This window comes from Artemia franciscana, chromosome 17, assembly GCF_032884065.1.
Source record: "Artemia franciscana chromosome 17, ASM3288406v1, whole genome shotgun sequence".
Lineage (NCBI taxonomy): Eukaryota > Metazoa > Arthropoda > Branchiopoda > Anostraca > Artemiidae > Artemia > Artemia franciscana.
The window spans coordinates 8,337,322-8,365,229 of NC_088879.1; the positions used below are offsets into that span (position 1 = coordinate 8,337,322).

A 27,908-nucleotide genomic window follows, 5' to 3' on the forward strand; every position below is an offset into this window, starting at 1 on the left:
CGACTCAGGGACCTTAGTAGTCAAGAAGCGTCGTTAATTCTTAAATTGAAAGGGCTAGTGTCGAAAGTGATTGGAGGTGCAACTAACCCCCTAACACGCCCTGCGTTTCCTCAAACACATCCAATTAAACTTTTGAGATAGCCATTTTGTTCAACGTAGTAGAAAAGTCCGGAAATAATGTATTTGAGGATGACGCCCCCTCCTACAGCCCAAAGGGCGAGGTTTGTAAGTTACGCCCTGGGGGAATATAAGGTTTATGTGTAGAAAGGATGATTCTATAAACTTTAGAGGGGACTTATTGGATTGCAAATCGGAAGTTTTAGTGCCCTTTTTGAGATTCAGAGTGATCGGGAGGTGAATACCCCCCCTCCCCATACTCAAACATCATTATTCCAAAATGTATTTGATGAAATTTTTTTAGATTACCATTTGTTGTTGTAGAAACTTCAAAAAAGGCTCATTTGACTGGAAATTGAAAGGATTAGTGTCCTTTTTACTAGTCAAAAGTAATTGGAGGGTAACCAACCCCCTCCCAAGCCCACCATTTTCCCAAACACATCCAATAAAATTTTAAGATAGCTATTTTTTTCAACGTAAATGAAAGGCCCAGAAATTATGTCTTTGAGGATAACACCCCTCCCCAGGGCCACCAGGGAAAGGGTTTTAAGTTATGCCCTGGGGTATATATATATATATATATACATATATATATATATATATATATATATATATATATATATATATATATATATATATATATATATATATATATATATATATATATCTATATATATAAAAATAAGTTGTCTGTCTGTGTGTCTGTCTGTGGATCAGGTGACGTCATGTTTCTGTGTTGACTGACGTCATGAAATTAGTTGTCGTCATTTTTGCTTTGACGGTGACGTCATTAACGGTATTTAAGACATTTGTTCACGGAAAAATGTTTAATTGTAAAATGACTGAAGAACCTACAATGGCAACAGCCGAGGAAGCTGCTCAAAGAGTTTATGCCAAAAAACTTGCTGCTGATAGAGAAAGTAAGAAAAGAAAGCGTTCCGAGGAATCACAAGAACAGCAAGAAAACAGGCTTGCGGCTAAAGAACGTAAAACCGCGCAGTTAGATGAAAATCCACCTGGACAGCGAGAGTCAAAACATATCAAAACTGAAAATGATAGCGATGATGATTGGGTTTGGGATTTTGACTTGGATAAGGTCATCAATGCCTACCAGATTTAAGTTAAAAAAAACAAAGGTTCGTCGATATGTACTTCATAGTGACGCTGAAAAATAAAGAAGAAAAAGAAAACTGAAAAAAGAAAAAAGGTAAAAAACTAAAAAAAAAATAAAAAGAAAAAACACTCAAAGAGAAATTACAGACCGGGACACAAATGACGACCGAGACAGAGGGAATATAAGTGACGACCGGGAACCTCAAAGAGAAATTACAGACTGGGACACCCGGACACAAATCACGACCGGGACACAGGGAATATAAATGACGACCGAGACACAGGGACACAACTACAACGGGGACTCCGGGGGCACAGGCGGGATATATAAATGACGACCGGGACACAGGGATTGTTTGAATAGAAATTACAGACCGGGACACCGGGACACAAATGACGACCGGGACACCGGGACACAGGGAATATAAATGATGACCAGGACACTCAAAGAGAAATTACAAACTGGGACACCGGGACACAAATGACGACCGGGACACAGGGAATATAAATGACGACCGGGACACAGGGATTGTTCGAATAGAAATTACAGACCGGGACACAAATGACGACCGGGACACCGGGACACAGGGAATATAAATGACGACCGGGACACTCAAAGAGAAATTACAAACTGGGACACCGGGACACAAATGACGACCGGGACACAGGGAATATAAATGACGACCGGGACACAGGGACACATCATTAGAATAATGAGGTATAGATCTGAATACGGATTGTTTTTCCCATGGACAATTATATGTTGCATGTTCAAGAGTCAGTAAACCTGACAATCTATTTATATGCACAGACAATGGGACAGCGAAGAATGTTGTATATTCGCATGTTTTACGTAGTTAAAAACATATATTTATATGTATCTCTATTCACAGGTGGAAAACAGGGACACAACTACAATGGCGCGTAACTACTATGGCGCGTAACGACTTACGCGCGCGGGGGGGCTTGGGGGGGCGCGAAGCGCCCCACCAACTAGGTGTTGGGGTGGCGCGAAGCGCCACCCCAACAGCTAGTATATATATATATAAATAAGTTGTCTGTCTGTGTGTCTGTCTGTCAGGTGACGTCATGTTTCTGTGTCGACTGACGTCATGAAGTTAGTTGTCGTCATTTTTGCTATGACGGTGACGTCATTAAAGATATTTAAGACATATATGTTCACATAGAAATCTATTAATGTTTAAGTTTAAAATGACTGATGAACTTACAATGGCAAAAGCCGATGAAGATGCTCAAAGAGTCTGTGCCAAAAAACTTGCTGCTGATAGAGAAAGTCAGAAAAGAAAGCGTGCCGAGGAATCAAAAGAACAGCAAGGAAACAGGCTTGAGGCTAAAGAACGCAAAACCGCGCAGTTAGATGAAGATCCACCTGGACAGCGAGAGTCAAAACATATCAAAACTGAAAATGATAGCGATGATGATTGGGTTTGGGATTTTGACTTGGATAAGGTCATCAATGCCTACCAGATTTTAGTTAAAAAAAACAAAGGTTCGGCGATATGTATTTCATAATGAAGCTGAAAAATAAAGAAGAAAAAGAAAACTGAAAAAAGAACAAATGTAAAAAACTAAAAAATACTAAAAAGAAATAACACTCAAAGAGAAATTACAGACCGGGACACAAATGACAACCGGGACAGAGGGAATATAAATAACGACCGGGACACTCAAAGAGAAATTACAGATTGGGATACCGGGACACAAATGACGACCGGGACACAGGGAATATAAATGACGACCAGGACACAGGTATTTAAGAATATCGTTCAAAGACAAATTTTTAATTGTAAGAAGGCCGTTGAAAGAGAAATTTCTAATTGTAAAATGACTGAAGAACCTACAATGGCAACGGTATCATCATCGAAGTAGATAACCAGTGGGTTGTTCCATATTCTCCATTATTATCAAAAACATTTAATGCACACATAAACGTTGAATACTGTAACTCCGTAAAGGCAATCAAATACATATGTAAATACGTCAACAAAGGCAGTGACATGGCAGTTTTTGGCTTGCAGCCCGAAATCAAAGCTGGAAATATCAGGCTGGAAGATACATAAGCAGTAATGAAGCTGTTTGGCGAATTCTTTCATTTCCGATACATGAACGTAGTCCAGCTGTTGTTCACTTAGCGGTACATTCACAGAATGGTCAACGTGTTTATTTCTCGGAAACCAACGTGCAACAAAGAGCCCTAAATCCACCGGATACAAAATTAACAGCTTTTATTTCGCTTTGCAAAAATGATTCTTTTGCAAAAAAACTGCTGTATACTGAAGTGCCTTCGTATTACACGTGGAATACTAAAAATAAAGTATTTGAACGTCGAAAACAGGGTAAGTCAGTCGACGGCCAACCTACCATCTTCAAAGATACCACGATAGGAAAACTCTACACCGTTCACCCCAATCAACATGAATGCTTCTTTCTACGCTTGCTTTTGGTGAATGTACCCGGTCCGACATCCTTTGAGTATTTGAGAACTGTAAACGGTACTATACATGACACTTACCGTAGTGCATGCCAAGCTCTGAATTTATTGGAGAATGACCAACACTGGGATAACTGCATCAATGACGCGTGCGAAACGTCAACCCCAAGTCAAATTCGTGCATTGTTTGGCATCATTTTAACAATTTGCTCTCCATCAGCTCCTACAGAGTTATGGGAAAAATATAAGTCAAAAATGTCCGAAGATATACTCCATCGAAAACAGTTAGAGACGTCAGATATGACTTTTGATTTTACATCAGAAATTTATAACTACACTTTAGTTATTATAGAAGATTTGTGCATACGTATGGCAAACAAACCTCTTCAGGATTTGGGAATGCCTTCACCTAACAGTATTCGCTGCTGTTTCGACATGTGTAGAATTGGATCGTGAACAAAGTTACAGTACGAGTGATCTATTGTCGTATGTACAAAATAACATTTCCAAGTTAACGTTGGAACAAAAAGACATTTATGATACGATAGACTCAATTTCAGGACGTATACAACTACCTGCTGATTTCTGTAATTTAGTGACGTCCAAAAATGAATTGATTGAAAAAGTATTTCCGAATATTCTAAAAAATTATAAAAATAATAAATGGCTAAGTGAAAGAGCGATTCTCGCACCCAAAAATATAGACGTCCACGAAATCAACAATATTGTTTTGACCAAGATTCGAGACCAGGCAGTCCTTTACAAGTCAGTCGACACAATTTTGGAACCAAATGAAGCGGTTAATTATCCATCTGAATTTTTAAATTCCATAGATCTTTCAGGGTTTCCACCACACGTGCTACAACTAAAAATAGGCGTACCAATAATACTTTTAAGAAATATCAACCCACCAAAGCTTTGCAATGGCACGCGACTTGCCGTAAAAAAAACAATGGAAAACCTAGTAGAGGCCACAATCTTGACAGGGCCTTTTGAGGGTGAGGCTGTTCTTATTCCTCGCATTCCCATGATTCCAACGGATCTGCCTTTTCAATTTAAAAGATTGCAATTCCCAATTCGATTAGCATTTGCAATCACCATTAACAAAGCTCAAGGTCAATCATTAGAAAAATGTGGTATAGATCTTAATACTGATTGTTTTTCCCATCGACAATTGTACGTTGCATGTTCGAGGGTCGGTAAACCTGACAATCTATTTATATGCAGCGACAATTGGACAGCGAAGAATGTTGTAGATTCGCAAGTTTTACGCAGTTAATTTGTATTGTATCTATCTATCTATCTATCTATATAAAAACGAGTTGTGTGTATGCATGTTTGTTTGTTTGTAAAAAGAGCGTTTGCATATGACGTCATTATTAGTACATACGGCTTTGTATATGCACAGACAATGGGAAAGCCAAGAATGTTGTAGATTCGCAATTTTTACGTAGTTTAACTCCTGCAGACGAAATGAATGCTTGCCTGAATTATTCTAATTTATGGGCACACGTAAAAATATTAAAATTAACTACAAATATGCGTGTCCGATTGCAAAACGATGACTCTGGTCAAACATTTTCAGATCAATTGCTGGCAATTGGAAACGGAAAGCTCCCAGTAGTGGGAAAGCCAAAAATGTTGTATATTCGCAATTTTTACGTAGTTTGAAACACATATATAAATCTATCTATATTCACAGGTGGGACACAGGGACACAACTACAATGGCGCGTAACTAATATGGTGCGTAACGACTTACGCGCGCGGGGGGGCTTGGGGGGGCGCGAAGGGCCCCACCAACTAGGTGTTGGGGTGGCGCGAAGCGCCACCCCAACAGCTAGTATATATATATATATATATATATATATATATATATATATATATATATATATATATATATATATATATATATATATATATACTAGCTGTTGGGGTGGCGCTTCGCGCCACCCCAAGCCCCCCCCGCGTGCGTAAGTCGTTACGCGCCATATTGGTTACGCGCCATTGTAGTTGTGTCCCTGTGTCCCACCTGTGAATATAGATAGATTTATATATGTGTTTCAAACTACGTAAAAATTGCGAATATACAACATTCTTGGCTTTCCCATTGTCTGTCCATATACAAAGCCGTATGTACTAATAATGACGTCATATGCAAACGCTCTTTTTACAAACAAACAAACATGCATACACACAACTCGTTTTTATATAGATAGATAGATAGATAGATACAATACAAATTAACTACGTAAAACTTGTGAATATACAACAGTCTTCGCTGTCCCATTGTCTGTGCGTATAAATAGATTGTCAGGTTTACCGACCCTCAAAGATGCAACATACAATTGTACATTGGTAAAGCAATCTGTATTAAGATCTATACCGCATTTTTCTAGTGATTGCCCTTGAGCTTTGTTGATGGTGGTTGCAAATGCTAATCGAATTGGGAATTGCAATCTTTTAAATTGAAAAAGCACATCCGTTGGAATCATGGGAATGCGAGGAATAAGAACAGCCTCACCCTCATAAGGCCCTGTCAAGATTGTGGCCTCTATTAGGTTTTCCATTGTTTTTTTTTACGGCAAGTCGCGTGCCATTGCAAAGCTTTGGTGGGTTGATATTTCTTAAAAGTATTATTGTTACGCCTATTTTTAGTTGTAGCACGTGTGGTGGAAACCCTGAAGGATCTATGGAATTTAAAAATTCAGATGGATAATTAACCGCTTCATTTGGTTCCAAAATACAAATTAACTGCGTAAAACTTGCGAATATACAACATTCTTCGCTGTCCAATTGTCGCTGCATATAAATAGATTGTCAGGTTTACCGACCCTCGAACATGCAACGTACAATTGTCCATGGGAAAAACAATCAGTATTAAGATCTATACCACATTTTTCTAATGATTGACCTTGAGCTTTGTTAATGGTGATAGCAAATGCTAATCGAATTGGGAATTGCAATCTTTTAAATTGAAAAGGCAGATCCGTTGGAATCATGGGAATGCGAGGAATAAGAACAGCCTCACCCTCAAAAGGCCCTGTCAAGATTGTGGCCTCTATTAGGTTTTCCATTGTTTTTTTTTACGGCAAGTCGAGTGCCATTGCAAAGCTTTGGTGGGTTTATATTTCTTAAAAGTATTATTGGTACGCCTATTTTTAGTTGTAGCACGTGTGGTGGAAACCCTGAAAGATCTATGGAATTTAAAAATTCAGATGGATAATTAACCGCTTCATTTGGTTCCAAAACTGTGTCGACTGACTTGTAAAACCTCGTTTTTGCCATTCCACTGAGTACATCCAGCATCGCACTGACCCAAACACTTCAAGTTTTACAATGTAGTTTATCAGTGATTCGTCCCAAGATTGATTACATGTAAATGTAATAAATAAATCTGGACGACCATAGAGACGAACATACGCAATAGCATCTTGAGCATATTCATGCATATGACGGGGACTGCCAGCATATGACGAAGGTAAAATTGTTAATCTTCCAACGTTTGTGGTATTACCGTCATTTATAACTGCATCTCGCAAATGAATGTATTGTTCAGAGCGGAGCTTGGTCTGATTCAGGCGGATATATAGCAAACGTTCTGATTCAATTTTAGCATACATATCAACGACGAATTGGTGAAACAATTCACGGCATTTTAAAATATAATTTTCTTCATCCTGCCGAATCATTAGTCTATAGGAATAATAATGCATTGCACTGCATTTATTATTCATTTCTTTGATAGTGGCTGGATTCATCAATTTAATATTAAAGTGATAGCCGTCGGCTCCATTCCAAAAAATGATAGGATATTGTAGGGCATCGTAGCATCGATGAGTTTCAGCAATTCTTAACAACTGAGCGTTTCGCTTATGAAGAATAATATCTCGAGGTAAAAACTGGTCACCGACCATAACGATTGCCATTTCGTCGATAGTTGGAGCATTGTATCAACGCACATGTTGGCCAGGAGGCGTTTTGTCAGCGGAAATAACAATTTTATGCGTATCAGTAGGCATCAAATCGATGGCTGTTTTGAACAGACGCACTAAATTAATATTTTCGTGGAAAAGATGTTGCAATTGGGAAATGATTGTCCTTTCAACGTTGGGAGAAATTTCGCAACGTGCATTCTGAGTTGTATTTTCTGATTTTTGACAAAAAACGCTTAGATTCTGACGTAGTTCCAGTAAGGAAAGTCTTCAATGGCTCTGGTGGTGCAGCCAATAGAGGAAGTTTAACTTTTCCTGAGGCGCAACACATTCCCATTGTTTCACCATTGAATTTCAAGGCCTTGCAATAGGGACAAATTTTAGATATTGTCCCGATTTGAACACATCTACTCAAGCTATAATCATCGACTGGGTTGTACCTGAATGCCAGGCGATAACTTTCAGGTTGCTCTGATTCCTCGGCACGCTTTCTTTTCTTACTTTCTCTATCAGCAGCAAGCCTGATTTTTTGCTGTTCTTGTGATTCCTCGGCACGCTTTCTTTTCTTACTTTCTCTATCAGCAGCAAGCCTGATTTCTTGCTGTTCTTGTAATTCCTCGGCACGCCTTCTTTTTTCACTTTTTCTTTTAGCAGCAAGTCTGCTTCCGCGTTGCTCTGGTAGTTCCTCGGCACGCTTTCTGTTCTTTCTTTCTCTATCAGCCTCAAGCCTGTTTCCTTGCTGTTCTTTTGATTCCTCGGCACGCTTTCTGTTCTTTCTTTCTCTATCAGCCTCAAGCCTGTTTCCTTGCTGTTCTTTTGATTCCTCGGCACGCCTTCTTTTTTCACTTTCTCTTTTAGCAGCAAGTCTGCTTTCGCGTTGCTCTGGTAGTTCCTCGGCACGCTTTCTTTTCTGACTTTCTCTATCAGCAGCAAGTTTTTTGGCATAGACTCTTTGAGCATCTTCATCGGCTTTTGCCATGGTAAGTTCATCAGTCATTGTAAACTTAAACATTAATAGATTTCTACGTGAACATATGTCTTAAATATCTTGAATGACGTCACCGTCAAAGCAAAAATGACGACAACTAATTTCATGACGTCAGTCAACACAGAAACATGACGTCACCTGATCCACAGACAGACACACAGACAGACAACTTATTTTTATATATATAGATAGATATAGAAGAAGATATATATAAATAAGTTGTCTGTGGGTTATGTCTGTCGAGTGACGTCATTTCATCATGTCGTCATGAAGTTAGTTGTCGTCATGTTTGTTATGACGATGACGTCATTAAAGGTATTTAAGAAAATCGTTCAAAGACAAATTTTTAATTGTAAGAAGATCGTGGACGGAAAAATGTTTAAATGTAAAATGACTGAAGAACCTACAATGGCAACAGCCGAGGAAGCTGCTCAAAGAGTCTATGCCAAAAATATCTATCTATCTATATATATAAAAAAAAGTTGTCTGTCTGTTTGTCCGCATATGACGTCTGAATTATTTCATCATATACCAATTCAAAAACGAATGTATTCAAGCCCGAAGTCGCTGAGTTGGTAACGCGTTATGTTCCAGGTTCTAGGTCCGAGAGGTTCCAGGTTCGAACCTTGACTAGGTAAAAACTACAAAAAAAAACTAAAAACTAAAAAAAACTGAAAAAAGATAAAAACTACAAAAAAAACTAAAAACTAATACAAAAAACTAAAAAAGCTAAAAAACTACAAAAACTAAAAAATAAACTAAATAGATAAAGGAAAAAAACTGAAAAATAAAGGAGAAATACAAAACTAAAAAAAATAAAAATAAAAAAAACTAAAAAGGTAAAAACTAAAAAGAAAAAAGAAAAAAAACTAAAAGAAGGTAAAACCAAAAAAAAACTAAAAAGAAAAAAGGAAAAAAAATTAAATTTTTTTATTAAAACATCATATACCAATTCAAAAACGAATGTATATACAGACCGGGACACCGGGACACAAATGACAACCGGGACACAGGGAATATAAATGACGACCGGGACACAGGGACACAACTACAACGGGGAGGCCGGGGGGCACGGGGGGATATATAAATGACGACGGGGACACAGGGAATGTGCGATTAGCAATCACCACCAACAAAGCTCAAGGGACATTAGACTCATGAGGTATAACTAAAAAAAAAACTAAAAAAAAGGTAAAAACTAAAAAAAGACCAATTCAAAAACGAATGTATATACAGACCGGGACACCGGGACACAAATGACGACCGGGACACAGGGAATATAAATGACGACCGGGACACTCAAAGAGAAATTACAGACTGGGACACCGGGACACAAATGACGACCGGGACACAGGTAATATAAATGACACAGGGACACAACTACAACGGGGACGCCGGAGGGCACAGGGGGATATATAAATGACGATGGGGATACAGGGAATGTTTGATTAGCAATCACCATCAACAAAGCTCAAGGGCAATCATTAGGATAATGAGGTATAGATCTGAATACGGATTGTTTTTCCCATGGACAATTATATGTTGCATGTTCAAGAGTCGGTAAACCTGACAATCTATTTATATGTACAGACAATGGGACAGCGAAGAATGTTGTATATTCGCAAGTTTTACGTAGTTAAAACATATATATATATATATATATATATATATATATATATATATATATATATATATATATATATATATATTCACAGGTGGGACACAGGGACACAACTACAATGGCGCGTAATGACTTACGCGCGCGGGGGGGCTTGGGGGGGGCGCGAAGCGCCCCCACCAACTAGGTGTTGGGGTGTCGCGAAGCGCCACCCCAACAGGTAGTATATATATATACATATATAAATAAGTTGTCTGTGGATGTGTCTGTCAGGTGACGTCATGTTTGTGTGTTGACTGACGTCATGAACATAGTTGTAGTCATTTTTGTTATGACGGTGACGTCATTAAAGATATTTAAGACATGCGTTCACGTAGAAATCTATTAATGTTTAACTTTAAAATGACTGATGAACTTACAATGGCAACAGCCGAGGAAGATGCTCAAAGAGTCTATGCCAAAAAAACTTGCTGTTGATAGAGAAAGTCAGAAAAGAAAGCGTGCCGAGGAATCAAAAGAACAGCAAGGAAACAGGCTTGAGGCTGATAGAGAGAGAAAGAACAGAAAGCGTGCCATTCTCAGGCGAGAATCATAAATTTTTACGATTGTACTTCATCAGTGATAGAAATTCTGAATTGAATGCATTTATGATACGATAATGCATTGTGTCGATAACAACGTTGGAGAAATTTTCTTTTTGGATGCGCCAGGAGGTACTGGTAAAACGTTTGTGATAAAACTGATTTTGGCATCAATTCGATCAAAAAATGATATAGCGTTGGCAATTGCGTCGTCCGGAATAGCCGAAACGTTGCTGCCTGGTGGAAGAACTGCTCATTCAGCTTTGAAATTGCCTCTGAATTTGCATTCTACAGAAACTCCCATGTGCAATATTTCCAAATCATCTGGGATGGGTAAGTATTGCAGCAATGCAAACTTATTATTTGGGATGAGTGCACAATGGCACACGAAAAATCGCTCGAGGCTCTGGATCAATGCTTGAAAGATTTGCGAGGGAAGTCGAAACCCTTTGGCAGCACGTTAATATTGCTTGCGGGAGATTTCAGGCAAACATTACCTATAATACCTAGATCAACTCCTGCAGACGAAATGAATGCTTGCCTGAAAAATTCTATTTTATGGGCACACGTAAAAACATTAAAATTAACTACAAATATGCGTGTCCGATTGCAAAACGATGACTCTGGTCAAACATTTTCAGATCAATTGCTGGCAATTGGAAACGGAAAGCTCCCAGTAGACTCAATTTCAGGACGTATACAACTACCTGCTGATTTCTGTAATTTAGATGTCCAAAAATGAATTGATTGAAAAAGTATTTCCGAATATTCTTAAAAAATTATAAAAATAATAAATGGCTAAGTGAAAGAGCGATTCTCGCACCCAAAAATATAGACGTCCACGAAATCAACAATATTGTTTCGACCAAGATTCGAGACCAGGCAGTCCTTTACAAGTCAGTCGACATCCATCTGATAATGATAATCTGATAATTATCCATCTGAATTTTTAAATTCCGTGGATCTTTCAGGGTTTCCACCACACTTGCTGCAACTAAAAATAGGCGTACCAATAATACTTTTAAGAAATATCAACCCACCAAAGCTTTGCAATGGCACGCGACTTGCCGTAAAAAAAAAAAAAAACTGGAAAACCTAAGCCACAATCTTGACAGGGCCTTTTGAGGGTGAGGCTGTTCTTATTACTCGCATTCCCATGATTCCAACGGATCTGCCTTTTCAATTTAAAAGATTGCAATTCCCAATTCGATTAGCATTTGCAATCACCATTAACAAAGCTCAAGGTCAATCATTAGAAAAATGTGGTATAGATCTTAATACTGATTGTTTTTCCCATGGACAATTGTACGTTGCATGTTCGAGGGTCGGTAAACCTGACAATCTATTTATATGCAGCGACAATTGGACAGCGAAGAATGTTGTATATTCGCAAGTTTTACGCAGTTAATTTGTATTGTATCTATCTATCTATCTATTTATATAAAAACGAGTTGTGTGTATGCATGTTTGTTTGTTTGTAAAAAGAGCGTTTGCATATGACGTCATTATTAGTACATACGGCTTTGTATATGGACAGACAATGGGAAAGCCAAGAATGTTGTATATTCGCAATTTTTACGTAGTTTGAAACACATATATAAATCTATCTATATTCACAGGTGGGACACAGGGACACAACTACAATGGCGCGTAACTAATATGGCGCGTAACGACTTACGCGCGGCGGGGCTTGGGGCGACGGGGCTTCGCGCCACCCCAACAGCTAGTATATATATATATATATATATATATATATATATATATATATATATATATATGTATATATATATATATATATATATATATATATATATATATATATATATATATATATATATATATATATATATATATATATATATTTAAATGATGATCTTAGAAACCTTGGATGGGGCTCATTGGATTGGCTATCAGAAGTTCTAGTGCCCTTTGTAAGACTCAGGGTGATCAGAGGGTAATACACCCTCCCCCCCACACACACACACATACTCCTTTTATTTTTTCGAATTGTCTCTGATAGAAATTTTGAGATGACCCTTTGTAGTTGTAGAAACTTCGAACAGAACTCATTAGCTTAGAAATTGAAAGGGGAAATTGATTGGAGGGTAAATAACCCCCCTTCCTTGCTCACCATTTCCCAAAACACAATATGCCTTCTGGGTTCGAAATATACCGAATGATTTCAGAAATAGGCCTTCCATCTTTGTTTTTCTAAGGGTTTATGAAACCCTGTTTCATGTCGTCAGAATTGTCCGGACTCAATAATATCGTTGGAAAGGAGAGATAAGAGTTTTGAAAGGAAGTTACTGAAAGCACTAATAAGAAGAAACAGGATACCCAAAGGACAAACACTTGTTTTTCTTAATCTCCCAATTCTGCTTTCTTCTCAGACGGGGGAACAGAGGAAAAAGAAGGGGAAAGGTCAATTGTTGGTAATTGATAAGGCAATGCTGGAAGGCTCTTGATGATGGAAACGAGGAGTCTGTTAAGATTATTTACAGCAATGTTTGGGGACTCAGGTAGTTTGAAGTTGAGCTGATCTAGCCTCTTGTTACACAGCTTTTTAGCTGCAAAATGCCAGTTTTATGGTTTATTAGTAAACAGTTCTCAGACCCTTTTTTTATTGTAGGATCGAGCCAATTTACGAATTTCTCATTTTGTTGTTTTTCAGTAATTTATTAGTTTCATCCAGTTTGCCATTTAGTTTGCTTCTAGGTTCTAGTTGCTTCTGGTTGATTAATGAAGGGTTTATCACTGGAGCATCTTTTAAGTCTTTTTTTTTCAGGAAACAAATTAGATATAGTTAGCTTTTTATGGAAAGTAACAATTTTTTTCATCAAGATTATGTAAATTGTAAATTTCAGACCAATCTTAAGTATTCAGCCATATGCTAAAAGAAAGAAGGCTAGAATTTTGAAAATGGGGGTAAGAGTCACAATTTATTGAAGAAATATGCTTAAAATTTAAAGAGAGGATAAAGGGAGAGACAGATGATAACTCCTACCCATGGGCAAATATGAGGAGGGACTGTAAAAATTATATATATATTGGTTAGAATGATCTCAGGAGAGGCTTTTCCCCTAGTAGTCGATATTTTAATGATTTGCTTTCCCTTAAGTGAGGAGAGATTTAATCCATCTTAAGGTCGTTGGCATCACCAACTAAAAAAGACCAACGTTTGGATGCTTATACTTAAGGAAATCAGCCCTAGTCTGCAACTGCTAGATGAATTTACGCTTCGCATCAATAATTTGGTTTGGTGAGTAGTGGAAGACAGCTATCGCAATAGTGTTAAAGGGGTGAGGGAGTAATTTCGATCTAATACATAGCCGGACGATTTCATCATACTTGGGTAAACTAGGGATTCGGATAACCTTAGGGTAAAGGTTGCTCATTGTAAAAAACAAGATATCGCCTTTTTTCCGAGTGGGTGATCTAAAGGGGTGTGTTCAATAAAATGATACTGACAGACAAAGGGACTTTGGGTCATGGGACTGTACTTCTATAATTCAATTTAAATTAATAATTTTATTTCATTTTAATAATTTCAATTTGATTCTGTTAGCATCTCGAGTTTGGTAAGCTTTTCAATTCAGTCTTTCACCTTTATTCAGGTAAGACTTTCAGCTTTAGTAACTAAAAATTTAGCAAGGATAAAACGATTGTGGAAATCTTACAGTCTCTGAGTTTGAGTAATCCTTGGGTAGGGTTTTAATTGAATGTTACGATACCCTGGAGATGTAGGGTAAGAGACGGGCTTATCTTAGAGGTGGGTGACGGACAAGAATATAGACGACGCGTGATGAGGAAAGTGAAACTGGTTTCCAGTCGATGGGAAGTGAGAAGAATTAGGATTTATTACAAGACAATTTTACATCCAAAGAGTCTCAAACCGGAGTCACATTGACAGGGTAGCCACCAGGAATGAAAAGAATGAGAATGAGCTGAGGTTTCATGGAGATAGAATAAGAAGAAGTCGAATAGGGAGGTCTCTTGATAGGGGAAAAAGAGAAAATGAGAAGGCAAGATGGGGAAGTAGGATAGGGACTGTCTGAGAGTAGAGGTAGGATTTACTTTAGCAGGACCTCCAGTTAGTGGAGGTCCGTGGAAGTAAAGTGAGGTAATCTGCAAAGTTGATTTGACTGGACATGAGTAAATTTCTGGGTCTAACAACATTCTTGGGAGGGGGGAGATTACTGGAGCATTTGTGTCTTGGAGGAATATGAGTTAAAGGAGGTAGGTAGGGGGTTTGGGTGAAGTAAGGTGATCTGCAAAGTTGATTTGACTAGACATGAGTAAATTTCTGGGTTGGACTGCTTTTTGGAGAGAAGATTCTTGGAGTATTTGTATCTTGGAGGAATATGAGTTAGAGAAGGTCAGCGGAAGGTCTGGGTGAAGTAAGATCTGCAAAGCTATATGGTCTGTAATTTTACCTAAAAAATTTTGCTTTCCAATATGTGATCTATGACTGGTAACAGCTGGGACTGCCCAAGTTTGTGTTTTGGCTTATGTTTGGAACTTGAATTTTTTGGCAAAAAGGTAGACGAGACATTGGTGTGCAGGTTATCACACCCAGAACAATCCCCGCTTGCTGCTAGCTACCTATACGAAAATCGTCAAAATTATACTTCGCTTTAAACACCGGACAGTAATGTATAAACAACATAAATGCAATAAAGATAGTTCTTTTGATCACGTCTATTGTGAAGAAGTCGGTAATAATCTCTTGGTTTAGCTTCATGTCGACGTTAGAAGTAAAGTTGTATGATTATAAGGACACTTTGGACCGAATTTGCAATTTCGTCGCTTGAAAAACTTACGATTTTTATTAACACTACTATCAGGAATACTTTTTTGCTCAAGTTTGCTTGAAGCACAATCATGTTCAAATTACCATTACCTACTAATTTACCTACAAAAGCCTGCTAAAATTGTGTTACCACATTTGCTTATGACCACACTTGCACATTTATATACCACATTTGCACATTTGCTTATAAGAGTCATTATTATTAGGCAGATTATTCACTTCCCTTTTGTCAAAACAATTTCAGGCATCTGTGATGGGGTAAGCATATTGCAAGCAAGGGTGATATAAGAAAAACTTTTCTTAAAATTACCTTCCATTCTTTAATTGCAGCCTATTCCTCCCTCCTCCTCCCCCCCGCACTCGAACATTTTGGCTTGTGATTGACCGAGAAATCCCCTTATCAAAGAGGATGCCTTTCCCCCTGAACACCACAAACGTTAGAATCTCATGGCTCTTTGCATGCAAAGACTGTTGTACACTCAATAATTACAATCTGCAATTTATCAGTATAATATACTGAAGTTTCCAAACTAAAATTTTCTCTTAACTATAGGAACCTATTGATTTGTTAGGCTTTAGCTCTTACGTCTCTATTAAAGTTGAACTAATCAAGTTTTTACTTTCTAGAAACTGATGCTGACGCTATTGTTGAGGTTTTGCAATCTGGGATTGACATTAGAGAGTTTTCTACTAGAACAGGAGTTGCCCTAGAGAAGGTATCGTTTAAAGTACTCAAATGAACCCTCCTCTGTATATTACATACAAGAAATTTTAAGAAAAAAAGTATCTTGCTCTATTAAAAGAGCATAGTCAAAAGAGGCTCTAATCACCTCCCTTCGCCTCCACCCTTATCCAAAAATTGATAATAGATTTGAATATCCAGGTAGGACTGAAATTAAGCCTTTCTAAAAAAAAATTAATCATCTTCCTGAACATCACTACTCAGATGCACATTATTTAGAGGAATTGGGGGCCAAAAGGTTTATTTGCGGGGGAGAAGGTGACAAATCCAAAAATAATACATTTCAGGACTGCACTTTGGGGAGAGATATCCTTTAGACCAATATCGGAAAGGGATGCTTTGCCCTTCTCCGTGTGTGCAGTTACAGTCCTGAGCACAGTAGAAGTAACATACAGAAGCGAAAAGTCTTATACTCTCAATTGAAGATTTTTGAAACAGATCTAAAACCACGCAAGCTAAATCATTCTTATGACCCAGCCTTTGCGCACGCGCAATGACAAATTTTTAGCACCGATATGATTGAATGCCAAGTAGCAACTGAATCTATTGGTCGGGAAATTTTCCGAATTACGCGCTATGAAATATGTGTCATGTTTGGAGAAACATTTCGCTACTGGTATATACTTATACTATGGCCCTCAAGAATTCTTGCTGCTATATTAGAAATTTTGATGATTAAGTCTAGTTGGAATTGTAAAAAGGGGCATTACCTTGAGAAATCAGTATCAACATTGGCCAAAAGGACCATTCCTTCTTATAAAGACTGTTAAGGCATTTGTACCTAAATGCAAGCTTGAGATGTCCTTGGGTTCTAATTTTACAATTTTCTATGAGAGCTACTTTTGGATCAACATGGAGGAGAAAATGGGAGGGATTTTAACCCTAAATATCCGTGATATGGAGGAACTAATTAAAAAATAAGCTCCAAAGCAAATATTTTGAAAGAATAATAAAAAGAACTATTTAAAACTAAATATAGCAGAAATTAAATCAATTACTAAGTGGAAGCTACAAAGAGTAATAAATGAAACCTAAAACGAATATAAATGAAAAAAAAAATAATCATGTCAAACAGTTAGATTACGCTGGCTGGCGAACGTGAAGTGCTTCAGTAACTTTTAGTCAGCTAAACTGCCGGAAGTTTCTGTAGTTTTCAAATGTAATGGTACAATTCTTAATCTCCTAAAACTTTAGAATGGTGTGTCCCAAAAAAAAACCAAAAAAAAACCGACACATTCTTTAAAAGAGTCTCAAAATGCCCCGTTTCTGCTGTTAGGCAATATTATTCTCTATTTTTTGATACCCAGTCGAGGTTTTTGTTTTTCAAGTGCATTGTCCAATGAAAGATAACTTTGTATTACTTCGGATCCAAAAAATAAAACTCAGCCCAATCCCCCTCATTTCTTCTAAAAACATACATGTGCAGGCTAAGGGCACCTTATTTTTCCCCAAGAATAATACTATTGTTAGCTGTGGCATGTATTATTTGCTTCCTGGCTATAACAAAGTGGAAACATTGTGTGTTTTGGCAAGTATTAGTGCAAGTATTGTGGCAAGTATAACTTGTTTCCTGACTATAACACTTTACTGATATTTACAAAAGATTGTCTGTTCATTTCATTATTATTAAACACAAACTAAATTTACAGAACCATATTTGCAGAACCAGCAATGGTTCTTAATAAAGTCTTATTTGCTGTAGGAATATGGTTAATAAATTACAAGTGAGTCTGGTCAAATAGTATCAAAGTTAGATGAAGCTTGGAAGTAGTGTAAAAATGTTAAAATCTATGTTCTTTGTGTTTTTCGCCCAAATTACTTGCCTCACAAGTTTTAACCAAATGTTACCATCTCCTTATTAAACCCAGAGAAGGTGAAGAACATTTTGGGAGCATTTGGCGAAAAACTGCATGTCTACCTTTCTGATGAAAGGTAAATATATTTTTTGAGAGTTGAACCTGATGTTGGAGAGGCCACAGGCCCACTATGTGCCTCCACCTATTCAGCTTAAAAATCCTTGTATAACTTTACCGTAAACAATGAGCAACATGTACGCATTTCACCTAACAAGTTAGTATGAGAGGGGAGGAGGGACTGCTGGAGGGCTAAGGGAACACACTATTCTTCACTGGTTTATATTTAAAATATTAGCGTGATATTGCTCAAAGGCGCAATATGTCTAATCTTTTTGTTAAAAAGTTGACACGGAGATGGAGGGGAGGGGGGTTGAGGAGAGATAAAGGTCCGTTTTACATTTTCTGTTAAATGGATTGAAAAATCCTTATATGATTGTGGAATTTAGAAAACGCTTTCTGTCGTGGCCGAACTTTCATAGAAAAAAGGAGTGATATAGTCTTTTATCAGGTTTTTCAAAAATCATTGTTCAGATTGAAAAAAAATTCTTTCTTTTAGTGCGAAACTTTCTTTTCTAGCTTTAAGCGGGCTTTCTAATACGATTTCTAAGGAAGGAGTCTACCGGTGGACCGAGTTCCTTTTGACCTACTGTTCCTTGTTTGATGATAAATTTTATATTTTTTCTCAAATAAAAGGGGGAATAAGGAGGGTTCACTCAATATAAACTGGTCTATTAAAGTACTTACGTCGCATATATAAAGTTACGCATGTTATATTGGTGTCTCTGACGTAGATTTTAAAACTCCACTTTTGATTACAAAATTTATGCTCAGAGGAAACGCTAAAACCATCCTATTTGGCCCTAAGTAAGAATTATTAAGAGCTCTTCAAAATTTAATCTGATTTTAATCAGTTTGGCTTCAGCTCCGGACATTTTCAATAAAGTCCGCAGATATTTCATTCTCTTTACTTTCCTGCAGTAAACTGAAATCAGCAGCATACAAAAAAAAAAGAAAGAAAAGTGATCGGACACTAGGATGATGATGAAAGTAGAGGAAAGAGGCAATTTTTTTGGAAATCTTGGCGAAGTATACCTGTCTTTTTCATCAGAGAGTCCATCTTGTGACAGTTTTTGCAAGATTTTCTAACAGTAAAAGTCAAAAATTCTGACTTTTCCAATTTCTTTGGTGGCAGCCCTGCAAAAAGACACCTTATCTTACACAAAAATGCATTGGGAACGAATAAAAGGTAGATTAGTTAGCACAAGTAAATTATTGTTGCGAAGATGAGGAGACTGTACGCTTCTGCCTTACTGGTCGTTCTCCGTGATGGAGAAAAACTCCAAAACTATGGAACTCGAAAGCCTGCTAAAGCTTTCAAGTTGTTGCTAACGGGGCATCAACCTGGGAATTTGATGTCAACGGTCTCAAATTTTTGGATTAGTATTTCCTCTCCTCGTCTATTTGCACCTTTCTACCGAATTATAATTATACCGAATTATATGCCATCGATCATACGGATAGGAAATCGTTGTCTGACTCTACGTCAAACAGGGTGTAGCTCAACGTTTTGCTCAATGGTTGGAAGGGAGAGGGTTGGGACCCTGCTGGAGGGGTTGGGAAAATGACTCACTTTGTGTCTCCAATAAAAAAAACCTGAAATACCTTGCTTCGTTCCGCTTTAAACAAGATCTGGTTTACTTACCTTTCAGCTAAGAAGTTGTCGGGGAGCAAAAGGCAGGATGTTGGACGGGCAAAGGTTTATGCCTCATATAATATACATTGAAAATCCTTTTCAAATTTCCCTTAAAAAAGGTGCAACAAATCTGTCTTTCAAAATTGCATGGAGCAAGCGGGGAGGGGTGCTGACAAGGGGATGTTAGAAAGGTTACAGGGGGATTTTGTTTCGGATCAAGAAGAATATGAAAATCTGGTTAGCATAAATTTTTGTGTGCTTTTTTTTTACACATTCTAAGAGTCTCTTTTCAGACTACAACTTTCGTAGTTGTCGTTCATCATTTCAGTTTTCCAGCAGCAGTTCCCATTAGATCTAAAGCAGTAGTTCCCAAACGATTTTTGGCCACACCCCACCTTGGTATTTCTAAAATCTTGATGCCCCCCCCCATGATATTTAAATTTTGTTGTTCAATATTTTCCGTATATACACCTAAAGGAAGCTTAAAAGGCTTTGTATCTTTTTTTGGGACATTCCCTGGGCATATTTTATAAAAGAGAAAAATTTAGTTTGCTTATAACACCTTTTATACAATTTATGACGCCTGTGCAATGCTGTATCTTTTTTGCTCTTTAAATGCCTATGAATGTGATGTCACTCACAAATTTTTATTTTCAGAATTAAGGCTCTCAAGTATACAAATACAAATTTTGTAGTCAGTTGAAGGGTGTACGTCCTCCCCAAGACCCACCAAAATAATTCCCATGCTCCACTGGTAAATCACCGGGTATGCGCCCCACGTTGCAAATCACCGACCTAGAGTGCAGTTTAAAAATAATTTATAGGGAAATGTATAAATTTGTATGTTTCTTAACGTTGTGCATAGTATATATTTGAGTGTTTAACGTGTAATTTTATATTTCAAGGCTGAAAGCGAGTCAATTCAAGAATATTTGCATGAATGTGAAAACATCATCAAATTGCATGAACAGATCAGCGAATGCGACAATGTTTTGGAGAATTTAGAAACACTTTTAACGTCTTTTCAAGAAAAACTCGGCTCAATTTCGTCAGAAATTATGAACATACAAAGACAATCAATTAACATTAGTGTCAAACTTGGGAATCGCCAAGCTGTAAAAGGTGAATTGACTCAGTTCCTTGACGAGCTTCTGGTATCAAAGTCGCTGGTCAAGTAAGTTTTTTTTATTTATTTATTCCATGTGGAATGAATGTCCGTTTTTTCTTCACCAGTATAGATAACAATTGATCTTGGGAATCGCCAAGCTGTAAAAGGTGAATTGACTCAGTTCCTTAATTAGCTTCTGATGTCAAGGTCGCTGGTCAAGTAAGTTTTTTCATTTATTTATTCCATGTGGAATGAATGTCCGTTTTTTTTTCACCAGTATAAATAACAATTGAGCTTGGGAATCGCCAAGCTGTAAAAGGTGAATTGACTCAGTTCCTTGACGAGCTTCTGGTATCTAAGTCGCTGGTCAAGTAAGTTTTTTCATTTATTTATTCCATGTGGTATGAATTTCTGTTTTTTCTTCACCAGTATAAATAACAATCCAACTTGGGAATCACCAAGCTGTAAAAGACGAATTGACTCAGTTCCTTAATTAGCTTCTGATATCAAGGTCGCTGACCAAGTAAGTTTTTTCATTTATTTATTCCATGTGGTATGAATTTCCGTTTTTTCCTCACCATTATAAATAACAATCAAACTTGGGAATCACCAAGCTGTAAAAGGCAAATTGACTCAGTTCCTTGACGAGCTTCTGGTATCAAAGTCGCTGGTCAAGTAAGTTTTTTTCATTTGTTTATTCCATGTGGTATGAATTTCCGTTTTTTCCTCACCATTATAAATAACAATCAAACTTGGGAATCACCAAGCTGTAAAAGGCAAATTGACTCAGTTCCTTGACGAGCTTCTGGTATCAAAGTCGCTGGTCAAGTAAGTTTTTTTCATTTGTTTATTCCATGTGGTATGAATTTCCGTTTTTTCCTCACCATTATAAATAACAATCAAACTTGGGAATCACCAAGCTGTAAAAGGCAAATTGACTCAGTTCCTTGACGAGCTTCTGGTATCAAAGTCGCTGGTCAAGTAAGTTTTTTTCATTTGTTTATTCCATGTGGTATGAATTTCCGTTTTTTCCTCACCATTATAAATAATAATCAAACTTGGGAATCACCAAGCTGTAAAAGGCAAATTGACTCAGTTCCTTGACGAGCTTCTGGTATCAAAGTCGCTGGTCAAGTAAGTTTTTTTCATTTGTTTATTCCATGTGGTATGAATTTCCGTTTTTTCCTCACCATTATAAATAACAATCAAACTTGGGAATCACCAAGCTGTAAAAGGCAAATTGACTCAGTTCCTTGACGAGCTTCTGGTATCAAAGTCGCTGGTCAAGCAAGTTTTTTTCATTTGTTTATTCCATGTGGTATGAATTTCCGTTTTTTCCTTACCATTATAAATAACAATCAAACTTGGGAATCACCAAGCTGTAAAAGGCAAATTGACTCAGTTCCTTGACGAGCTTCTGGTATCAAAGTCGCTGGTCAAGTAAGTTTTTTTCATTTGTTTATTCCATGTGGTATGAATTTCCGTTTTTTCATCACCATTATAAATAACAATCAAACTTGGGAATCACCAAGCTGTAAAAGGCAAATTGACTCAGTTCCTTGACGAGCTTCTGGTATCAAGGTCGCTGATCAAGTAAGTTTTTTCATTTATTTATTCCAAGTGGAATGAATGTCCGTTTTTTTCTTCACCAGTATAAATAAAAATCAAACGTGGGAATCGCCAAGCTGTAAAAGGTGAATTGACTCAGTTCCTTAACGAGCTTCTGGTATCAAAGTCGCTGGTCAAATAAGTTTTTTTCATTTATTTATTCCATGTGGAATGAATGTTCATTATTTTCTTTTTTATAACTAATAATAGTTGATGGAACTTGAACTTGACTAGAACCCGGGGTTTTATCATAAAGGATATGGGTGTCATTTGAACCAATATTCAGGGAATGAATTTCCTTCCCCTTTCGTTGCTATTTCCTAAAAGTTTGTGTATTTAGGATTGAAATGTCAGATTTTAGGATGAAGTGCCAAAAATTCATTACAAGATTATCGTTTAGTTTCTTCTTCATTTATACCCCCCCCCCCCCCGTTTTTTTGTTACTTTCTTTATTTCTAGTTACCTGTTTTGATGATTTTCCCTCTTTTTTATGTGACGTTGTAAATTCGTTTTTTTCCTTTCTTTATTTTCTTTCTTTCTTTTTTTCTTAGTGTTCAGTTGGCTTATTCCGTTTGTTATTTGCTATTCAATTAATATTAGTTATTTCCCTGCCCTAGACATGCACTTTCGTGCTTTCCTGGCAGGAATATCATATTTTGTAGTTGTTTTTTTTTTTGCGTTTAAATAAATAAATATGCAGTGTCAAAAGTAAAGTATTTTAATACTAACACTAAAAATTTAATGCTGAAAATTTTTAGTCCTAAGAAATTTTAGCATTAAAAATTTTAGTACATCTTAGTAAAAAAATTTTTAGTGAATTTTAGTATTAGAAAATTTTAGTATGAAAAATTTAATACTAAAAAGTGAAGTGAATTTTAGTACTAATGGAAGCCCAATCTCTCGCCTCTGAAGGAACACATGTAGACTGTTGTTAGAAAGAGTGTATATACACAAAATGAAGAGAGTAAGAGCATTAGCAAGATCGAAACTTGTCGAAAGAACTTCGACTTCAAAGAGAAAAAACTTCCAACTTAAAATTACTGAAGGTACTTCCAAATATCGTAAGATAGTCGGTCTGTACAGTTCTTTTTCTTAAAAAGTAGCAAGGAAAATTTAAGAGACCTCCCTGGTAGGACATAGTTGAAGACGAAAATTGAAAGTTTTAGTGTCCTTTTCAAGAGTAAAAAGTGATAAGAGGGCAACGAACCCGCCTCCCATGCACCTCCCCCCCACAGTTTGTCGTATTAAAACTTCAAGAAAGAAGTTTTGTTCGACATAGCTGAAAGGTCCCATAACTATGTCTCTAGGGATGTCAAACCTCCTACAGCCCTTAAGGCCTGGACTGTAAGCTATGCAATGCGCCTGTTGTTTACATATAGCATTTTTTTTTACCAAAAAATGGTGGTATGTTTGAGCTTTCCTGTCCATGAAATAAAAAAAAGTAATTTCAACTGAAAGTAAGACTAAATTAAAATATTAATTTTAATTAATTAAATTTTAATTCAATATTAAAGTTTATGGTGGTGCTGCTTCCTCCTAAATAACTCGCTCTTCACGCTAAACCTTTTTAGTGTTTAGAAATTTTTTCTTGTTCTAATTAATTGGCGCTTGTGTTAAAGGAGTTGCTCTTAAAGAGCTGGGACAAGTAGTCAAACTTTACCATAAAAAGCGAGGTATTGAGGAGGGTGCAGCCTCCTTATAAACAAAATAATTTCTGATCGTTTTAGGTTTGAATGTTGCGCCTTACTTCCAGTTCAAAAAACTTTTTTTTAAATATATTTAATTTCAGATCGTTTTTCAAATAATTCTCAGGAAAGCCCCCTCCCCTCCTTGGGAAACCCCCCTATAAAACATTCCTCTGTGGAAAGCTCCTCCCGCGTAAAATCCCCCTTCCCTCAGAAAATACCCCCAAACAGTTCCATCCTTGTTGAAGATTCCCCCGGGAAAATTTCCTGTGGAGAAAAAGACATGAAAAATTTTCTCGGCCTACTTTTTGAGATTGACTTGTTGTTATTTAATCTCTGATCATTTTCAAATATTGCTGGAAATTCCCCCCCCCCCTCTGTGGAAAATTATAATGAAAATACCCCTCCCAATGGAGTTTTCTTCTGGGGAAAACTCCCCCAAAGAGAATTGCTCCTGCGAAAAATCCTCCCATGGAAAAATTCCCCAGGCAGTTCCAACCCCGCTGAAAATTTCTCTCGGATAATTCCCTTGGCACATATCCCCGTGTAAATTGGATGCCCAAATAGAAACTATGACAATTAAGAATAATTTTGTATAGGATTCAATTTATTTCCCATGTAAAATTTCCTTTGGAAAATTCACCCCGGAAAGCTTCCATTTCCACGAAAGTTTCTCCCCGTGAAAAATCCCCTCGCCAAAAAAAAAGAATAAAACACCGGTATGCTCCCCGATAACAAATGCTTTATTAAAACAATGGACAAATTTCATAACTTAAAGCACTTTCCCCCATGGACTGTGGGACTTATATCATCCCCAGAGGTATAGTTACTGGGCCTTTCAACTATGCTGAAAAAAATGACTATCTCAAAATGAAAAGAAAATACATTTTAAATATTTTTTTTAATCCAATAAATCCACAATTATTAAAACTTTCAGGAATGATTAGTAGCGTGTAATTCATACTGTATAAATCCACGTTTATTTTGTTTTGTTTTTTAGTAATTTTGGTTATGATCGTAATTTTTTTTTTTTTTTTTGATATTAGGAATAAATAAAACACAGGTCGAAATAAGGATTGTTTTCAGTAAAGTGCAAATTATGATATGGTATTTAAAAGCCAAGGGGGGTTTCAGGTTCACTCTACTTACTTTTTGCTTCTCTTGAGTTTGACTCGGTTATTTATTGTAAATTCTGTTCGTTTGTGGTCTCATTTATTTATGTATTGTGATTTATGGTAGTTCTACACTTGAAAAATTATTTGAGTTTATTTCTGCCATCTTTGGCTTAACATAGCTCTTTACTTTTCTTTCAAAATCTTCTTTGTGGAAAAGGTTTTTTTTTAAATTAATGTTTGTTAATATCTAAATTTTTTAAAGTGCATGATGTATTTGGTTTTGCAATCATTGCCATTTCTATGGATTTTTCAGACTCGGTAAATTTCTATCAGATTTAGAACTACTTTGGGATAATGTGGTATGTCTGTACATGTGGGATGTCTGATGATTCTTCGCTGTCCCATTGTCTGTACATATAAGTAGATTGTCAGGTTTACCGACTCTTGAACATGCAACATATAATTGTCCATGGGAAAAACAATCCGTATTCAGATCTACACCTCATTATTCTAATGATTACCCTTTGTTGATGGTGATTGCTAATCAAACATTCCCTGTGTCCCCATCATCATTTATACATCCCCCTGTGCCCCCCGGCTTCCCCGTTGTAGTTGTGTCCCTGTGTCCCAGTCGTCATTTATAGTCGACAAACATGACGTCAGTCGACACACAAACATGACGTCAGTCGACACACACGTCCCAGTCGTCATTTGTGTCCCGGTGTCCCAGTCTGTAATTTCTCTTTGAGTGTCCCGGTCGTCATTTATATTCCCTGTGTCCCGGTCTGTATATACATTCGTTTTTGAATTGGTATATGATGAAATACATTTTTTTTCCTTTTTTTTCTTCCTATTTTTTTTTGGTTTTTACCTGTTTTTTAGCTTTTTAGTTTGTTTTTCTTTTTCTTTTTAGTTTTTTTTGTAGTTTTTACCTTTTTTCTTTTTTTTTTATTTTTTTTAGTTTTCTTTTTCTCCTTTATTTTTCAGTTTTTTTCCTTTTTTTAGTTTTTTTTTCTTTTTCAGTTTTAAGTTTTTTTTTATTAGTTTTTAGTTTTTTTCTTTTTAGTTTTTTTTGCTGTTTTTACCCTTTTTTTAGTTTTTAATTTTTTTTTTCTTTTTTAGTTTTTTAGCTTTTTTTAGTTTTTTGGCTTTTTTAGTTGTTTTTGTAGTTTTTACCTGTTTTTTAGTTTTTTTTCTTTTTTAGTTTTTTACTTCTTTTGTATTAATGCTAAAGCCAAGGTTCGAACCTGGAACCTCTCGGACCTAGAACCTGGAACATAACGCTTTACCAACTCAGCTACTTCGGCTTGAATACATCTACCTTTTTTAATTTTTTTATTTTTATTTTTAATTTTTTTAGTTTTATTTTTCTCCTTTATTTGTCAGTTTTTTTCCTTTTTTAGTTTTTTTTCTTTTTCAGTTTTTAATTTTTTTAGTTTTTTATTAGTTTAGTTTGTTTTTTTTTTAGTTTTTTTGTAGTGTTTACCTTTTTGTAGTTTGTTTTTAGTTTTTTTTTTACTTTTTTAGTTTTTAGTTTTTTACTCTTTTTCTAGTTTTAGTTTTTTAGGCTTTTTTATTTTTTTTAGTATTTTCTTTTTAGTTTTTTTGTAGTTTTTATATTTTTTAGTTTTTTTTTTCTTCTCTGGTATTAATGCTAAAGCCAAGGTTCGAACCTGGAACCTCTCGGACCTAGAACCTGGAACATAACGCCTTACCAACTGAGCTGCTGTATTTGTATTTGTATCGGATTAACGACGCTTCTTGACTACTAAGGTCTCTGCGTCGGCCCTGTAGTGCATTCCTGCAGCATGGTTCGATCTCTGGGTCCCGTATTACCACGGTAAGGTCAAGCCCACTGCGCCAACACAGTTAGTTATATAACTGAACTACTTTGGCTTGAATACATTCGTTTTTGAATTGGTATGTGATGAAATAATTCAGACGTCATATGCGGACAGTGACGTCACTCGACACACAGACAACTTATTTTTAGATATATAGATAGCTGTTGGGGTGGCGCTTCGCGCCACCCCAGCACTTAGTTGGTGGGGGCGCTTCGCGCCCCCCCCAAGCCCCCCAAGCTTAAGTCGTTACGCGCCATTTTAGTTGTGTCCCTGTGTCCCACCTGTGAATATAGAAAAAAGAGAAAAGATTTCTCTTTTCGTTGTAAATATATATGTTTTTAACTACGTAAAACTTGCGAATATACAACATTCTTCGATGTCCCATTGTCTGTGTATATAAATAGATTGTCAGGTTTACCGACTCTTGAACACTCAACATAAAATTGTCCATGGGAAAAACAATCTGTATTCAGATCTATACCTCGTTATTCTAATGATTGCCCTTGAGCTTTGTTGATGGTGATTGCTAATCGAACATTCGCTGTGTCCCAGTGTCCCAGTCTGTAATTTCTCTTTGAGCGTCCCGTTCGTCATTATTATTCCCTCTGTCCCGGTCGTCATTTGTGTCCCGGTGTCCCTGTCTG

The 27,908-nt window shown here is 36.7% G+C and overlaps 1 protein-coding gene across 3 annotated transcripts in view; it reads left to right on the plus strand.

Moving 5' to 3' along the window:
• LOC136037783 (vacuolar protein sorting-associated protein 52 homolog) overlaps nt 1-27,908 on the plus strand; it is a 116,716-nt gene that overhangs the window by 20,884 nt on the left and 67,924 nt on the right. For 2 of the 3 annotated variants that reach the window (XM_065720616.1, XM_065720613.1), the window contains exons 2-3: nt 16,241-16,329; nt 20,810-21,078. In XM_065720616.1, coding sequence (XP_065576688.1) covers nt 16,241-16,329; nt 20,810-21,078 — 358 coding nt within the window. Of the gene's footprint in view, nt 1-16,240; nt 16,330-20,809; nt 21,079-21,331; nt 21,384-27,908 lie in introns of all 3 variants that reach the window. The other variant, XM_065720614.1, reaches the window with a different exon arrangement.